This window comes from Myxocyprinus asiaticus, chromosome 42 (assembly GCF_019703515.2).
Source record: "Myxocyprinus asiaticus isolate MX2 ecotype Aquarium Trade chromosome 42, UBuf_Myxa_2, whole genome shotgun sequence".
Lineage (NCBI taxonomy): Eukaryota > Metazoa > Chordata > Actinopteri > Cypriniformes > Catostomidae > Myxocyprinus > Myxocyprinus asiaticus.
In genome coordinates, this window is record NC_059385.1 from 15,678,360 (window position 1) to 15,697,726 (window position 19,367).

The window sequence follows — 19,367 nt, forward strand, 5'->3', positions numbered from 1 at the left end:
TGCTGATCGGTGTTTTCTCATACCTTTTTTCATAAGGTACTCCAAGGTACTTCAAAGAATGCCATGGGATTACCATACATAGTATTAACATCAGGGTTCCCACACCTTTTGACCATGAATTTCCATGGCCTTTCCAGTTGTTCATGATTAGTGGACAAGTATTTTAAAAATAAATGTTTTTTTTAAAGAGGGTGCATTTACAAAGAGAAATTTCTAGTCAATGGAAATAGAGACACACTGATATGAACATTTTTGGTTGATACGATTTTAACTAGGGATGCACAATATATCGGCAGCCGATATATTATTGGCCGATGACCGGGAAAATCAAAATATTATTATTGCGTGGAAACTTACAGCAAAGGTTTGTGATTAAATCAAGACCAAACATAAAGGAAAACGGTGCATAGATCTTGAAATAATCCTCACACTGCAACTTGAGATAGCTAAAAACTAGGAATGTCAAAATATCGATACATCGATTATTGATCGGCATGTTATTTTTTCTACATAATTTTAAGGCATCGATATATTAACATTAGTGACATTTAAATTACAAGCCTAATGTTTGTGCTTTCCAATTCACTTTCAGTTGGCCTTCCGTTTAATGTGGTCCGGCGTAATAGCTTTTTTGGATATAACATTTATTGAACTTAATCCTGAAGGATGCGTCAATGAGGTGCAGGTGGCAGTCCAAAATTGTGAATCTAGTCACCATACACACAACAGTTACAAAGGTTTTTTTGTACTTCAAGAATGAACAAAGTGACGTTGATGAGTTGGTGACGTTAATCATGCAATTTCCCTAATATGTATCCTTAAATAGGCTTCATTCAAACTGTCAAACCACAAAGACATACTTGTAGCTAAAAATACTTTGTGTATGCTATATGAAAGATATACTATATATTCATAATATATCATCCAGTGATTGCTAGAGTAAATCTTGGTCCTATGATAATGATTAGAGTTGAATTTAATGGAAAACTACGCGAGTTGTGCTCCGTGGCGCTGCATACTTTTGAGCAGCCTCCAAGGTTGCAGCTGGGCATCAGTGTGCATATATTCATAGAAAATAATTGTTTCGAAGTTTAGAACATGTCTCGCCAGATGCGTCCGGTGTGCGACCCCCTATAAGTTACGCTGCCACTTACACTTTGTCAAAGTTGTGAATATAAATATAAATGTATGAATAGACAAAAACTATAGTGCAACGATTAACATTATTTCTGAAAAAGTTCTGATATAGATCTATAATCATTGGGAACATTTTCGAATTATTGATGGATGAAAAAGGAATCGATCCTAAGCCTACTTAACAGTTTGTGAGGGAAACAAATTTGTTTGTTTTACTTTACGAGTTGAGACTTCAAGCATTAAGACTTATGACTATTTGATCTGTATGATGTGTTTATTTCCATTATGATTATGATCACATCTCATGAGTTGTACAATGGAACTGTCACAGATGAGCGCAAGTGTCCGTGCATGTCCACAATGCACGCTCATACATAACACACAGAAACCAATTGCTGCACTCTCAGTCTGGCTGCTAGTGCTAGCACAAATATTACACCTACACAGATTAGGTTTTGTATTGTGTGACTGGCAGGGCCGTAGCAAGTGCTACCAAGGGGGACCTAGCTGAAAGGCGATCGCACTATCGACGGGGACCACCATTCTAACCACCAAAAATTCCCGGTTATCGGCCACAATGAGCTGTGAATTCTTGGTTATCGTATCTGGCCAGAAATTCCATATCGGTGCATCCCTGACTTTAACAACAACAAAAAAACAAAAAAACAGTTGGGCGATACCAGTCCCAACAATTTTCCGCTTACAGTACTTGCCTTTTGTCATCATATCACTTTTTAGAATTATGATTTAAACATTTACAAAGAGGAGCAAAAGCTATTCAATTGATCTAACAAATATTTTCCATGACAAGACAATATTTGAAAAGAGAAGATAAACTAAGCATGATCATAAAATTTATGTGAAAAAGGTTATTTTGTATTTCTAAAATTATTTTCGCACTTCTGTTTTTGCCATTCTGAACCACAGAACTATGAATAAAACAGAATAAATATTAGGATAGAACATTACAAATTTCTAATCAGATTACTTAAATCGTTAAAGTTGCTTTATATACAGTAGCATGCAAACAAATAGGTTATTTTCCACTTTTAAATATTATTGCACTTCTGTTTTTGACATTCTAAACCTTAGAACTTACATTTTATATATGACAGAACATTACAAATATAGGATGTAATGCAATATTTGTTGGTTAAATCGTTAAAGTTGCTTTGTATACAGTAGCATGCAAACAAATAGGTTATTTGGCACTTCTAAAACATTTTTGTGCTTCTGTTTTAATACTTCTAAACAACAGAACTCACATTTTACAGTACAAATTATTCTAGAAAATTCATTATGCATATTCAACATGCATGACATTTTCTGTATTTATTTATTTTGGTAGGCATTTCTTTATATTACAGACTGGAAAAACTGTTTACAACACAATAAAATGTAACTAATCGTAAAATGTAAAATCGTTGCGTTTTTTTCATATCAGCATTTTCATGCTTATGAACAAAATGCTGGTGGTTTTAATTTTGTTGATAATTGGCCCATCAATATCGGTGGCCAATACACTGGTGCATCCTTAGAAAATATTGTGTTACTACAAAAATACATACCTCACAAAAAAAAATTACCTGACTTAAAGATTTTATAAATTTCCATTAGGAATGTGTCAGGGTGGTCGACTAATTGACTAGTCGCCCAACAACTGACTAGTCGATTAGTGAGGTTGACAACTAACATTAATATTTTTAGTGTTCGTGGTTTTAATGGGAGATGCAATTCAGGAAAGCCACTCCAAGATAACAAAAACAACTTTTACAGCCATACACCTACACCCCCTCAAAAATGGCATAACATGCCCAACAGCACACAAGCTGATCTTTGAACATGGATTCATTCATGCAGTCCGCTCATTTGCACGTCTGTTTCCTGGCTTGCGTTGCCCCCCTCCCCCTCTTTGTCAGACTGTTATCTGTAGATGCAATTCACCCTCTGATCACATTTACAGAGTCTTACGAAGAAAGCAGAGAGAGGACCACAAGCACACACATGCCACGTCAGATAGACAAGCACAGGAAGAGTCCTCAGCGTGACATCGCTTACCTCCATACACAATGCTTTCTTAGAGTTTTTTGAATAAACAAAATACTAGTGCATTCCATTGTAATTTCTGTCCCATAACCGGTCTGGACAAGTCAAGCACTTCTAGGGAAACTAAATACACTTGAACCTCATTCCGCTCTAATACTTAAAAGGCAATTAGCCATTAAATATACTTATTATTATTCAATATTCTGGCCAAATCATAGGTTAATGGGAATGGACAGCCAAGCTGTTTTCACTATAGATTAATTAGGTTTTTAACATCCTTTTCTTCCTACAGGAAAAGGGCCTATGGAAAGAGCATGGTTTTTTTTTTGCGCTATAATGCAAACAGGAAAACTAAAAATATTTCCCTCTCAACACTGTTGCAACATAGCAGCTAACTGAATTAACATCTTGTCTTTTCCTTGGGCCAAGGGTGTGTTGGCAGACACAAATGTAAGCACAAACACTTTTAGATTGCAAACTCACAGCTGTCTATGCAAATGGAGCTCATGCTGCATTAATAGGACACAGAATATGAAGTTGTGGTAACTTCAGGAAAGTAAACTGGGGGGGTGTTAATGAAAGAAAGTGCAAGACAGTGCCAAAGTGGAAGAAAAATACCAACCTCTGCTGATTCTCTGTTTCTCTCCGGACAGAATTCCAGGAGTGTCTATGATGCTGATGCTGTCCAGGACTGGATTTGGCATCTGAGCACATATAAACCTGAGAAAAAGGATAAAAAAAAAAAAAAAAAAATTATTGGTAAGACACAATCACACACTTCACCAGTTTAAAACAGTTTGTGATTTAGACGGCTAGTGGTCTTGCATGTTTTTGTGTGAGCAAAATTATTGATTGGAAGGAATTCCCTTCTTGCTTGCCAAATCTTATCATTATTGACCTTACCTCAGATTTTCCATGACCCAAAGCCTGCTCTTTATCTTTCTCTGTTCTTCATTCATGCACCAAGCCTGCAGATTAGACTGTGTGCTATAATTTCCATTTCTTTTAACATACCAGCATATTTTAGTCCAAAAAAAACAAACAAATCTTAACCTCAAACCCCCTATTGCCATGTTCCACAATACATATTTTACTTATCTCCCCCACCCCCCTCCCTCCCCTCCCCTTTCATTTTTCCAGAAAGAGTGCCATAACTTATTCCCTCCACTCTGCAACCTTCACTCCTGCCAAGCATATCTCACATTTCCCTTCTGCATGCATTCCACTCATTATTGGATGCACTGCCATTTGACAAAGACTGTTTATGTCATTTTGGATGGTATTTGGAGTGAAAAGCCTAACTTGCGCCATCTCCCATCACACATTTTTGCAGTGGCTCAAGCGTGTTCACCTTCAATTGTGCTGCAACTGGAAGCGCGCTGCATCAGCAGCATAGGAGGCCTGGGTTCGGATCCCGCATTGAAACCAGGAAGTAATCGCATTCAAATAATCAATAATCAATTCTGATGCTGCATTTTCCCCCTCTAACACCACATTATTACTCCACTGATGGTTAGGTTTAGGTTTGGAGTTAGGGTTGGGGGGTACTAGAACTGGGTAAAAATGTTTTCAGATGCATCGTGATCTTCATTTGAATGATCTCAATGTCCATTCTTAAGTCCCAAGAATGATTTTTACTCTTTGTGCAACTCTCACAACTACAATGAGAGAAAAATCACTCACATTTGCAACCAAATTTCGTGCTACGTGACTTAAATGTCAATGAATAGCCACTGGCAGGAAAATATTCAGATTCAACTCACCAGTAAATGTGTAGTGTTGTGGAGGAGGAGTTCAGCGCTGTGTTGAGTGGTTTGACTCGTTTTGTGTGTCCAAAACGAGATTAAAGCAATCCATTTGCCAATGGATAATGTCTCTTTTAATACACTTTCTATCTTTTACACTCAGATGATCAAAAACAACAGAAAAATAAACATTTAATTCTAACCACGTATAGCACGGAAGCAGTAAAGACATTCGAGTCTTTTCTCATTAATATGCGCTCATTTGCAGATGCTCTTTACAGAAGATCCGTTTTTCTTAAAGAGACAGTACCGGTTTTAAGCATGTGTTCAACAAATCAGTGTAAATACTTGTAAATAGTACAAATTATGCATGTAAACAATGAACATCTAACAAAATATATGCAATAAAACATATTTATTGATGGAATAAATGGATTTGATCATTTTTCAAAAGCTAAAATGTGACCAAAATTCAAACACAACTCTGTCCAGCATTCAATTGTGAATAGTGTGCATTTATTTGAAGATTGCTTGCTGTGCATTTGTGGATGGCAGCTCACATTTGTGAATTCTGAATCATTTATTAAGAGCTGCGGGCAATCCACAAATAGGTGGACTCCACCCATCGTCTCCTCAAGCCAATCAGATAACGGACACATTACTCGGACCAATCGTAGCATGTTCTTTCTTCAACCAATCACACTTTGTTTTACTATCAGTATGGGACCAGAGTCACAGCGCTCTCATGAGCATGGAATCAAGCACTTACAGATATGCTCCAAGGGCACAAATTTTTTTAAAGAAACGGATGCCAGAGGAATACTGTGACTTAAGGTTCGTATAATTTTCTCTCAGTTATAAACATGTGTAGTGTAGGGGGGGTGCATGCAGCGACCCCGGCAACAGCGAACCCCCATGTGATGCTGGCAAAGATGGGGGCGTAAGATGACCTGGAGGCTTTTCTGGAACTTTGAGCACACGGCCCAAGCTCTGGAATGGCCACAGGCGCAATGGGCAGTCCACCTCCTACCACTGCTGACTGGGGAGGCCCAACAACTCCTGGTCGACCATTTAGCGGAATACCCGGGGGCCGGTGTGCCCTGCTCTCTCTCTCTCTCTCTCTGGTCCCTCCCCCTGCCCCACCCTCTCCCCTCCATCTTTCCGCCCTATCCCGTTCCCGGTTCCCCGGCCTCGGGGGTGTACTAAGACCCCTGTTTCTCTCTCCCCCAGCTCTACAAATTCTTCCTCTCAGGTGGGAGGCTGCTAACACTGGTGTGGGCGTGAGGTTTGGACCCATCTGTTGGAGTTGTGGGGAAATGGGACACATCTGTGAACAAGTTCCAGACACTCCACAGGCTGCCTCCGATCGAGCCGGGATGTAGCAAATACCCACAAGTATTTGGGGGGGGGGGGGTGGTAACATACCAAGCCTTGGTGGATTCAGGTTGTAACCAAACCTCCATTCATCAATGCTTGGTTCAAAATGGGGCATTGGATGCAAATAATGAGGTGAGGGTGAGGTGTGTGTACAGGGATATTTACAATTATCCTGTAGTGAATGTCACTATTCTATTTCAGGTTCAAAAGCATAATATTGAGGCTGTGGTTAGTTCCCGACTCACCCATCCACTAATTTTGGGTATTAATTGGCCAGCTTTTCCAGCATTGTTAAAGGGGTTGTGTGTGGATGGGTCGGGTGTGCATTGCGCTGACTGGGGAGGCAGAACCGAGGCCGTCTACGTCAGCTCCGCGTCGGGATGACGTAAGAGAGGGGGAAGCCTCGGCTTCCCCAGCCCTTAGGGGAATTCCCGCTGGGGATTTCCCTCTGGAACAGATGTGAGAAGAGACTCTTAAGCACGCGTTTGACCAAGTGAAAGTAATTGATGGTCAATGCCTTCAGCCAAGCATTGCGCACTCATATCCTTATTTTTCAATTATAAATAATTGGTTGTATCGAGTGACGCAGGACGCTCAGACAAAAGATACAACCCAGTCGTTAGTACCAAGGAGCTGTCGAGAAATGTTGTTCCAGGCGGATCATCATAGTCCGATGGCGGGTCATTTGGGACAGGGGAAAATAACAAGCCATCTCATGGCCCATTTCCATTGGCCGGGCATTCGCAGGGATGTTAGCCGGTGGTGTGCGACATGCCGCGAATGTCAGCTGGTGAATCTGCCGGCCATTCCAAAAGCACCGTTGCACCCTCTTCTGTTGATCAAAGTTCCCTTTGACAAAGTTGGCATGAACCTCTTCGGGCCATTAGAATGGTCAGCACGTGGGCATTGCTTTGCGTTGGTTCTGGTGGACTACACAATGCGATACCCAGAAAGTACATCTTCGCAACATCTCAGCACGTAATGTTGCGGAGGCACTCTTCAGAATAATCTCCCGAGTGGGGATTCCAAAAGAAATCCTCACTCATTAAGGCACTACTTTCATGTTACGTACACTACACAAGCTGTACGACTAATTGGGTATTTAATCGATTTGGACAAGCGTGAACCATCCACAAACGGACGGCTTAGTCGAACGATTTAATAAGAACTTAAAATATATGATTTGTAAGTTCGTGCACGAAGATGCTCGGAATTGGGATAAGTGGCTTGAACCCCTTTTACTTGCAGTGTGAGAGGTCCCGCAAGCCTCCACAGGGTTTTCCCCGTTTGAAAGCCCCATGGCGTGTTAAGACGTCATGAAGAAAAGTTGGGAAGAGACACCTTCACAAAGCGAAAATGAAATTCAATACGTTCTTGACCTGAGAGCAAAACTCCACACATTGGGGCATCTATCACAAGAAAATTTGCTACAGGCGCAAGAACGTCAGTCCCAGCTGTATAATAGGGGAACTCAGCTATGGGAGTTTGCACAGGGAGATAAAGTACTTGTATTACTGCCCACAGAGCTCAAAATTACTCGCGAGGTGGCAAGGGCCCTTTGAGGTCACACGGCAAGTTGGGGAAGTCGACTGAGAGGTAGTGCATACTGATAGGGGCAGGGCTTGTCAAATTTACCACCTCAATCTACTAAAACCATGGAGAGAGGCGGTCCCTGTATCCTTGGTAGTTCCGGAAAGGGAGGAGCTCAGTCAGGATGTGAGTCTAAAAGCTAATCAGTTCACTCCGGTCCCTTCTGGAGAACACCTCTCGCCGTCACAACATACGGAGGTTGCCAGATTGCAAAAACGTTCTCACCTCTCCCTGGCTGCACTAATCTCACAGAACACCACATCGAGACAACCCCAGGGGCAGTGGTACATAGAAATGCAGCATCTGGGGCTGCGACGAGCAGGACTCACAGCAAACCCGAAGTAGTGCGCAATTGGGCGGGTGGAGGTACGGTATCTGGGGTTCCACTTGGGCCATGGGCAAGTGCGACCCCAAATTGCTAAAACCGCAGCGATTGCGACCTGCCCAAGAACCAAAAAAGAGGTGACACAGTTCTTGGAGCTGTCTGGCTATTATCGAAGGTTAGTGCCTAATTATTTGGATGTCACCAGCCCGCTGACTACCTGGCTACTTGTCTACTTTTTCCTCCAGCATATTCACAAGGTCCTTTGCTGTTGTTCTGGGATTGATTTGCACTTTTCACACCAAATTACATTCATCTCTAGGAGACAGAATTTTCCAAGCTACTTAAAGGCATGCCCACACACCCTCCTCGGCTACAGTCACTGCAACACACACCCTATGTCAACAGATCATCCAGAATGCATTGACTTAGTCATTTTTTGACACTTTTTGATCATTCTTCCAGGCCCTTTGTGTTACTTTACATGCACTAATAAACTTAGTGCATGTAAACTTCTGACCCACTGGAATTGTGATATAGTCAATTAAAAGTTAAACAATCTGTCTGTAAACAATTGTTGGAAAAATTACTCATGTCATGTACGAAGTAGATGCCCTAATAAATAAATAAATAAATCTGTAAATAAATAAACCTAATAAATCTGTGGAGTGGTTGAAATGAAAAACCTAAGTGTATGTAAACTTCTGACTTCAACTGTATGTGTCGTCAAAACCTTTACTCTTAATGTTACATGGCAGATCCAAACAGACAAACTACAAAAGATCAGTAGTACAGATAGTGCCTTTATAAAACATGAATCATATTAGATGATCTTAGGAGCACAAACCATAAATATTACACAGTGTAAAAGATCTGCTAGGCCAATAATGTGGTTTCACATTATGCTAATATATATATATATATATATATATATATATATATATATATATATATATATATATATATATATATATATATTACACATACACACACACACACGCAGAGTTGTGCTCAAATGTTTGCATACCCTGGCAGAAATTGTGAAATTTTGGAATTGATTTTGAAAACATGACTGATCATGCAAAAAAACTGTCTTTTATTTAAGGATAGTGATCATATGAAGCCATTTATTATCACATAGTTATCTGGCTCCTTTTTAAATCATAATGACAACAGAAATCACCCAAATGGCCCTGATCAAAAGTTTACACACCCTTGAATGTTTGGCCTTGTTACAGACACACAAGGTGACACACACAGGTTTAAATGGCAATTAAAGGTTAATTTCCCACACCTGTGGCTTTTTAAATTGAAATTAGTGTCTGTGTATAAATAGTCAATGAGTTTGTTAGCTCTCACGTGGATGCACTGAGCAGGCTAGATACTGAGCCATGGGGAGCAGAAAAGAACTGTCAAAAGACCTGCGAAACAAGGTAATGGAACTTTATAAAGATGGAAAAGGATATAAAAAGATATCCAAAGCCTTGAAAATGCCAGTCAGTACTGTTCAATCACTTAAGTGGAAAATTCGGGGATCTCTTGATACAAAGCCAAGGTCAGGTAGACCAAAAAAAGATTTCAGCCACAACTGCCAGAAGAATTGTTCGGAATACAAAGAAAACACAACAGGTAACCTCAGGAGAAATACAGGCTGCTCTGGAAAGATGGTGTGGTTGTTTCAAGGGGCATGATCAGTCATATTTTCAAAATCAATGCCAAAATTTCTGCCAGGGTATGCAAACCTTTGAGCACAACTGTATGTATATATATATATATATATATATATATATACATACATACATACATACACACACACACACACACATACATACACACACACAAAATGAAGTATTATTTCAAAGGATTTACTGTACATTTTTAGCACTTAGTGTTATTGACCAGTCCAATGTTACTCACAAGAAATAATTATGTTAACCCTGTAAAACAATGCGTTTCACTTATTTACTCGGGACATATATGGGCTGTGAGATACAGGAGGACAGAATGCTCTTACCCTGACTAGGAGTATCTGTCCCAGACAACTGATGTAACCTATGACGTGGCAATGAGGATGTTCAGGTACAACAAACTCAAGCAAAATGCAAGCACTCCAGTTGTAATGTTCAATTCCAGTGTTTGTGTGTGTAAATACATGTACTCAAATGTACTGTCTTTTGTTGTAACATGCATGACAACCTGTAATTTGTAACCAAAAAAATCATACCTTTTAGCCAACAGACTTGCTTTAAAGTGTTAAAAAAAAGACACTCTTTTAAACCTATTTAACTCAAAATGCCTTGATAGAACACAAAAGATTTGTCAACTAAATGACAAACAATATTTTGTCAAATGAGACGAGTCATCAATTATACTCATATTCATGTTGTTCCAAACCCAAACGACTGACTTTCTTCTGTGGGAGGAACTCAAAAGGAGATGTCAGGAATTATGATAGGGACTGACAGCCTCGCTTTCATTTCAGCATCATTAGCAGCATCTACATTTTACAATGTATTCTCATTTTCCACAGAAGAAACTAAATAGTACAGTGTGGCAGGGCGGAGGGCGGGGCCGGGTCGTGATTCCGCACACCCGGCCCCTAATTAGGCTGACGAAGCCCGAGAGGGATAAAGGCGAGTGGAGACGGCGGTGCGACAGAGAGAGTGTTACGGGCAGCTGCCCGACATCTGTGTCTCTCTTTTGGTTCAGTTCTTGATTACATTATTATTTATACTATCACACCAGTTCTCGCCGCCTCCTTTCCATTGAACTGTGTTACATACAGGTTTTAAAAAAACATGAGTGTGAGTAAATGACAGATTTTTATTTTTAAGTAAGTCAACCCAAAGACAATGTTACTGTTTATTTAAATTTTGTATTGCACTTTCATTAAGACATGACATTGTAACTTAAAAGAAATCTGACATAACAGAAAAATAAAGAATCTCATATTACACATTTTAAAAGGTGTCCTGTATTGGAGCTGGAACCACTGAGTTTTGGAGCAGGTGAGTCAAATGCTCAAAGTTGATGGGGAGTACACAGGGGAAACATCTGAAAAAGATGGCAATAACCGAGTCAGTTATCACTGTCAGAACATGACGCTGTATTTTATGAAGGGACCCCGTAATAGTACCTCCTAAAACATTCACACAAAAGTTCTAAAATGCAAAATTCTAATAAATATTATCTTAAAACTGCTTTTATTAAATACATTAACATAATGTGAAACTAAACTATTGGCATAGCAGATCTTGTACACTGTGTAATATAGGGTATTAACTTATGGTTTGTGCTCCTAAGATCATCTAATACGATTCATGTTTTATAAAAGGCACTATCTGTACTACCGATCTTTTGTAGTGTCTAGTAGTGTGTCTGTTTGGATCTGCCATGCAACATGAAGAGTAAAGGTTTTTGATGACACATACATACATACATTTTCCATTATGTAGCTAGAAGTTTCAGTCAAGAAACTTGGTTAAAATTAAAATAGCAGACTCATACAGTCAGCCAGGTTAGCTATAAAGCTAATGATCAGGACATTCTACAAATGGGCAATTTTCAGCTGTCGACATTTAACAAGACACTACACGTTTATATCTGAGAGAAAATGATATGACTAAGTCACAGTATTCCTCCGATGGCATATTCTTTAAAAGTTTGCGGCCTTGGAGCATATCTGTAAGTGCTTGATTCCATGCTCACGAGAGCGCTGTGACTCTGGTCATGACGCATGGATGAATCGTTCACAATAAGATCAATAACATGCATTTAGGGGAGGTTGCGGGGGGTGGACGTGTGGGCAACGAGCTCTGCGCACTTTGCTAAATTTTTAATTATTTTCATGTTATGATCTGGTGGGATTTGATTCACCCAGTTGCGCATTTGCTCTTTGAGGCGGGACATGGTGGGGAGGTCGGGATCCTCGGGTTCTGGAGACATTGAGAGACACTTACGTGTTCGGGATGGGGGCCCCGGCGGGCCTGCGGACCGGGGACTCGATTTGGGTGGCGCGGCAGGAGCAGTGGTCCGGCATCGGTTGTCCTGCATGTCGGTGGTGCTGACAGGGGTTCTTGCTGACTTGGAGGGTCTCGCTGTGCGGCGATTGAAGTGAGGTGTTCTCTGGGTTGGTTGCAGGAGTGACTAATGTTGAGAGGCGGGTCGGGGTCTTCGGAGGGGGGGTTGGCCGATGGTCCGCCCACAACCGGGGTTGGTTTGGGGCGTCTCCTTGAAGGGCTTGAGGATCTTGAGAATGGAAGCTGTGGAAGTGGCATTCGAATTGCTGGGGTTCCTGAAAATGAGGGGGGTGGAGATGTGGTGGGGTTCCTGGACGGGCTTTTCCCGGGTCTGCTCAGTGTGGCGGGCCGCGGGCTGGAGGTCAGGTGGGCTCGCGGAGTTCCGGCTCGCGGATTTACTGGGGGTGGTGGGCCCCGGTTGATTCTGGCCAGATTTCTGGGATCGTCCGATGGGGATCTTGCGTTGCACCGGCGGAGGGCTTTCTTGGAAGAACCATGGCGTTTTCTTGTTCCCAGACTTTGCGGGTTCGGCGGGGGGGAGGCGTGATCGGTTCAGGGAGTGTGGGTGGCTCTTGCATCAGCGAAGGATCACTTCTACTCTGATGTTTCCGGCCAATCTGAGAGTGGAGGCAAGGGACGGTCGGAGTATTTACATGTCCCAATCAGGCAATGTCTTTTATTGAATCGATGGGTGGGTGAACCATTTGGTGTTTCTCATGTGGGTGGGTCGACTCGCTGTGCTTGCTCTGGCTTTTGCGGAGGCTGGGCATCATTTTTTTTTCCCTTTTTGCGTTGGCTCTGCCAAGCAGCTGGAGTTAGTTTGTGAGTGGCACTTTTCCTTAGGGAAACTTTTGCATTGACGAAAGATAACTTTTGCATTGAGGTTCCCGGCCAGTTTGAGAGTGGACATTGTGGATGACCACGGGGTGTCCACATGCCCTCACAGAGGATGTCTTTTATAAGGTTGGAGGATTATGTGGGTCATGGTGTGTACTTTTGTGTGGCCTCCGGGTGGGTTGACTCGACCATCCAGGGAACCGGGATGCCAGTTTTGTTTCTTTTTGTGTTGGTTCCACCTGGCGGCTGGAGCTTGTTCTATTGGGTGGCGCTCCTTTGGAGCAGCTGTGGATTGATCTGTTCGTTCTTCGTGCTTGTTCCTCATGCTGGCTGAGTGTGGTCTGTATGGTTTTGTTTTCGACACACAATTTGTTTTTCCTACAATATCGGGATGTCGAATGTTGATGTGGGTGTGCCGTCTCTCTGCGTGGAGTGTGGATGGGTTGGGGCGCCCCATGAGAAGAGGGAGGGTTATTACTTTTCTTAAACGTAGGAAGTGTGATGTGGTGTCTTCAGGGGGCACGTCTCTCCCCACGGAAAGCTGGGGAATTTGGGAGGATATGGGGTGGACGTGTTTTTTTTTTTTGGTGCTGGCTCAGGTAGGAGCAAGGGAGTCATTGTATTGATTGATGGGCATCTGCAGTTCAGATGTCTCAAATGGACTGGAGGTAAATTGGGGAGGGTCGTTGTTGTTTTGGCTGAAGTTCAGGGGCGGGGGTTGATTTTGGTTGGTATTTGCGTGCCTGGGGCTGATGGTCAGGGCTTTTTTGTAGATCTTGGGGGGATGCTGCGGACCGCTGGCACCCCTCATGATATGGTGTTGGGAGGAGACTTTGGTCTTTTGATGGACTCGGTCCTTGATCACAGTGAAGCAAATGTGTGTAAACCCCCTAGAGCAACATTGACGCTTCACAGGATGTGTAAAAATCTTGGTCTTACAGATATTTGGAGACTTTTGAACCCATCTGGTAGGGACTATACATTTTTTTCATCAGTCCATAAGATTTATTCTAAAAAAAAAAAAAATTATATTCAAATCCCTCATTTCATCTGTTGTTGATTGCTCATTTGGAAATGTCTTAGTCTCAGATCATGCCCTGGTGAGTTTAGAGGTGTTGTCATATACAGAGAAAAATAAATCTTATAGTTGGCGCCTTAATGTGTCCCTTTTGCAAAATCCTGATTTCCAACAAATGTTAAAGACCGAAATCAATGTTTATATGGAGACCAACTGGTCCTCAGAATCCTCTGTGGGCGTGGCTTGGGAAGCACTTAAGGTGGTTCTTGGGGGTCGGATCATACAGTAGGCCTCATTCATCAAAAACTCCAAAGCACGAGAACTGGTGGAGTTGGAAGAGAATATTAAAAGTGCAGAGGCAGAGCTGAAGCGCCGTATGTCAGCTGATGGCCTCAGAGAATTGACCCGATTGAAATATAGATATAATACTATTTTGTCACGGAAAGTGGAGTTTTGGTTATTCAGGGCAAGACAATCATACTTTGAGTCACGTGACAAAGCAGGGAAGCTTTTGGCTAGATATATAAAGCAGAGAGAGTCTCTTTCTATCATTCCCTCAGTGAAATCTGCTGGTGGTGAAATTTTTACCTCAGCCATTGATATTAATAATGCCTTTAAAGAGTTCTATCTTGATCTTTATAGTTCCAAGTCTTCATCTACTGATGAAGATATTAGAGGCTTTGTGGAACCATTAGATCTTCCTAAACTGACGATTGAGCAAAAAAACTTGATTCTGAGATAACCTTGGAGGAGCTTGAAGAGGTATTAAGTCCCTACCTACTGGCAAGGCTCCGGGGACAGATGGTTTTGGCGCAGAATTTTTTAGATCCTATGCTACAGAACTGGCTCCACTTTTGTTAGAAGTTTATACTGAATCATTAAAGAATGGAAAGCTTCCTCCAACTATGACACAAGCCCAAAAAGGACAAAGATCCAAGCGAGTGTAAAGTTTACCGTCCAATCTCCCTGATCCAACCAGATGTAAAATTATCGTCAAAAATTTTGGCTAACCGCTTAAGTTATGACATCTCTTCTACATATAGATCAGGTTGGATTTATTCGGGGCCGTAGCTCTTCTGATAACATCAGGCGTCTCATCAATATCATGTGGTCAGTAGCAAATGATCAATCTCCGGTCGCTGCCATCTCACTTGATGCCGAAAAGGCGTTTGATATGGTAGAATGGGATATCTTTAAGATTTTGGAAATGTATGGGTTCGGGAGTACATTTATTGGTTGGATTAAGTTACTTTATAGACACCCTGTAGCAGCGGTACAAACAAATGGATTAATTTCAGATTATTTTACTCTGGATAGGGGCACTCGACAGGGCTGCCCTCTTTCCCCTTTATTGTTCTGTCTTGCCATGGAACCATTAGCAGCCGCGATAAGGGGGGAGGATGATTTTCCAGGGGTAGTGGCGGGAGGTGTGGCGCATAAGCTTCTGCTTTACGCAGATTATATTTTATTATTTGTCTCTGAACCAACTAGATCTATGCCTTGCCTCCACAGCATTATTCATTCCTTTTCCAAGTTCTCAGGATACAAAGTTATTTTGTCTAAATCCGAAGCACTGTCCAGTAATGGCTTACACTCGGTGACCTATATGAAGGTGGAGTGTTGAGATCATTTGAAAACTTGGTCCAACATTTTGGGATCCCCAGACCAGTTTTATAGGTATTTACAATTGTGCCACCTGCTTTGTACTATTTTTGGGAGTAGCACACACCCTCTAAGGAGGCAGATGATTTGGGAAAGGTGATTGCGGCTTTTGGAAAAGGTCATGAGGCATCAGTGTACTACCTGTTAATTCAGAGTATGGAGGATGGAGCTTTAACTTCTATCAAGAGATTAGGGGAGAAAGATTTGGGTTTGGTATTGGAGGATGGAGTGTGGACTGGGATTCTGGGAAATGTCGGGTCTGCATCTGGAGATGCAGGGGTTCGCCTTATGCAATTTAAGATTTTACAAAGATTTTGTTGGACCCCCTCTGGATTATATAGGCTTGGTCTTGAAGACACACCCACCTGCTGGCGATGCCAATCAGACGTTGGAGACGTGGCCCATGTTTTTTGGGGATGCATTGAGATCCAAGATTTTTGGTTAAAGATTCAGAATTATTTGCGTGACATTCTGGGCACTCAAATTTTACTTTGCCCCGGACTCTGCATTTTGGGCGATGGGGAAGTTATAAATTCGGGGGACAAATATAAAAAAAAAAATTGGGTTCTGACTGCTGTGATGATTGGCAGACAAATTATTTTAAGAGGATGGAAGTCAGACGGAGCGCTACCATTTCCGGAGTGGTATGCGGAGATGGGGAGGGTGGCAGCTTATGAGAAGACGATAGATGGAGGGCTGGAGGACTTATTTTTCAGGAAGTGGGGTAGGTATTTGGCAGTTTTGGAGGACTCTAGGGGAAGGGATGAGGAGGGAGACGTTTAATTATGCATGTTTATTATATATTTTATTTATTTTTTTATATTTTATGTGTGTGTGTGTGTATTATGTGACCACAGGGGTGTTCGGGGAGGGATGTTAATGAGGGTTAAAAGTTAAATGTTGATTCGGTGTGTATATGTTGTTTTTCTCTGTTGTGTTTTTTCTTTTAATCAATAAAAAAATGTTAATTACAAAATAACATGCATCTAGAAAATAGTGTGAATTTTCATTTCATGCTGACTTCAAGTTGTTTTGGGGCTGGTTTTAGTCATCTGCTGTAAGTAATGATGGCATTTCCCATCAGTTTGTATCAGTTTGTTTCATGAGGCAATAAACAAAAAGTGACAAAAACATGTATGTATGTTACATGGGGCTATCGCTTTGGCTTATTACTTCATGAAATAAACAGAATGTGGGAAATAGCACATCGTTACTTACATCACAGCATTGTGATGAAAAAGTCCAAGCTTCCTCTTGTCTGTTTTTTTTTTTTTTTTGTATTTGCATGTGTGTATACTTTCATTTTGCGTTGGACCACTAGATGTTTATAGTGTGAGGGGGGAGGGGGATGTTCAGGGGGAGGGACATATAATTTGTTATAATTTGATTGTGTGTGTATGTTCAGTTTCTTCAATCCTGTTTTTTATCAATAAAATGTTAATATAAAAAAAGTCCAAGCACATCCTAAAATGTCACATTTAATAAGTTATACAGTGGAACTGTCACAGACGAGTGCTGTAGCAAGCGTCTGTGAATGAGATGTGGAAAAGCACAAGCTCGCACATTCATAACACACAAACCACCGCTGCACTCGCAGTCAAGTGGGTTTTTATTGTCAGTCCTCTATATAGCTTATATACATTGGAACAAAATGTCGTTACTCCAGGACCATTGTGCAACACAGAACAGTACGCAAGACTACATAAAGTGCAATACACAACAGAGTGCAAGACAATAAATACACAGAACAGAACAATAGATACACAGGACAATACATACACAGGGCAATAAATACACAGAAAATGAGCTGTAGACTGTAAACTATTTTGTAGTGTAGCAGCAATAAGTATAGCATAATTATATGTATATTTAGGTATAGCAAAAGTATAGCATAAATGAGTTTCATAAAAATTAGTGACTGATGCAGCTTTGTAAAGTGCAGGTGTGCAATGTTTTCGAGTCATATTGGGTTAGGTGTTAGACTAGGACAGGTGAGCATTGGGAGGCAGCAGGGTGTTGAGTAATCTGACTGCCTCAGGGAAGAAACTGTTGCGGAATCTTTTGGTGGTGCCATGAATGCTCCTGCACCTTCTGCCAGATAGCAGGAGGTGAAGAGTCCATGAGAGGGGTGAGATGGGTCATCCGCAATACTGGTGGCTTTGCAGAAGCAGCGGTTGTTGTATGTGGTGTTGATGGTGGGTAGAGAGACTCCAATGATCTTTTCAGCTGTTCTCACAATTCGCTGTAGGGTCTTGCGGTCGGAGGCTGTGCAGTTCCCATACCACATGGTGAGACAGCTGGTCAGGACACTCTTTCGTCCCTCTGTAGAAGGTGATGAGGATAGGAGGGGGGAATTTGGCTCTCTTCAGCCTTCCCCCAGGAAGTGGAGGTGCTGCTGGGCCTTCTTGGCTATGCAGGTGGTGTTGAGAGTCCAGGAGAGGTCCTCTGTCATATACACACCAAGAAACTTGGAGCTTTTGACTCTCTCCGCAGTTGTTCCATTGATGTGCAGTGGTGAGTGGTCTGCTTGGGTCCTCCTGAAGTCAACAATCATCTCTTTAGTCTCATCAACATTAAGAGATAGATTGTTGTCTCTACACCATTCTGCGAGCTGGTTCACCTCCTCTCTGTACACTGACTCATCATTGTTGCTGATGAGGCCCACAACTGTAGTGTCATCAGCAAACTTGAGGATGCGATTTGAACTGTACTTTGCAGAACAGTCATGAGTCAGCAGGGTAAGCAGCAGTGGACTGAGCACACAGCCCTGGGGAGCGCCAGTGTTCAGTGTGGTGGTGCTGGAGGTGATGTTGCCGATCCTGATGGACTGGGCTCTCCCAGTCAAAAAGTCCAGAATCCAGTTGCAGAGGGATGTGGTCAGACCCAGCAGGTTCAGCTTTGTTATCAGTTGTTGTGGGATGATTGTGTTGAATTCTGAACTGAAATCTATGAACCGCATCTTTACGTAGTTGTCCTTTTTGTACAGATAGGTCAGAGAAAGGTGGATGGTAGCAGATATGATGTCCTCTGTTGAGCGGTTGGGATGGTAGGCGTACTGAAATGGGTCCAGTGTGGTGGGAAGACTGCTCTTTATGTGTTTCATGACTAGCCACTTAAAGCACTTCATGATGATAGGTGCGAGTACAATGGGCCGGTAGTCATTCAGGCAGGACACAGATGATTTCTTCAGCACAGGGATGATGGTGGTCGTCTTGAAGCACACAGGGACAACTGCTTGGCTCAGGGAAATGTTGAAGATGTCTGTAAGATCATCTGCAAGCTGATCAGCACATTCCCTGAGCACTTGGCCAGGTATGTTGTCAGGACCTGCAGCTTTCCGTGGGTTAACTCTGGACAGAGTCTTCCTGACATCTACTGCAGACAGACAAAGTACTTGGTTGGTGGGAGCTGGGGTGGTCTTACCCACTGGCATGTTGTTCTGTGCTTCGAACCGTAGATAGAAATTGTTCACTGCTTCTGGGAGCGAGGTGTCACCATCACAGACAAGTGGTGTAGCTTTGTAGTCTGTGATGGCCTGAATGCCTTGCCACATGCGCTTTGTGTCCTTGGTGTTTAGGAAGTGACCGTGGATTCTTTTTGCATAGTTGCGCTTC

General features: G+C 42.0%; 1 protein-coding gene across 1 annotated transcript in view; it reads right to left on the reverse strand.

Moving 5' to 3' along the window:
* LOC127432516 (EH domain-containing protein 1-like) overlaps positions 1 to 19,367 on the reverse strand; it is a 44,781-nt gene that overhangs the window by 16,314 nt on the left and 9,100 nt on the right. Inside the window, exon 2 of the mRNA XM_051683714.1 lies at positions 3,806 to 3,903. Within this exon, the coding sequence (XP_051539674.1) occupies positions 3,806 to 3,903 (98 nt within the window). The remainder of the gene's footprint in view (positions 1 to 3,805; positions 3,904 to 19,367) is intronic.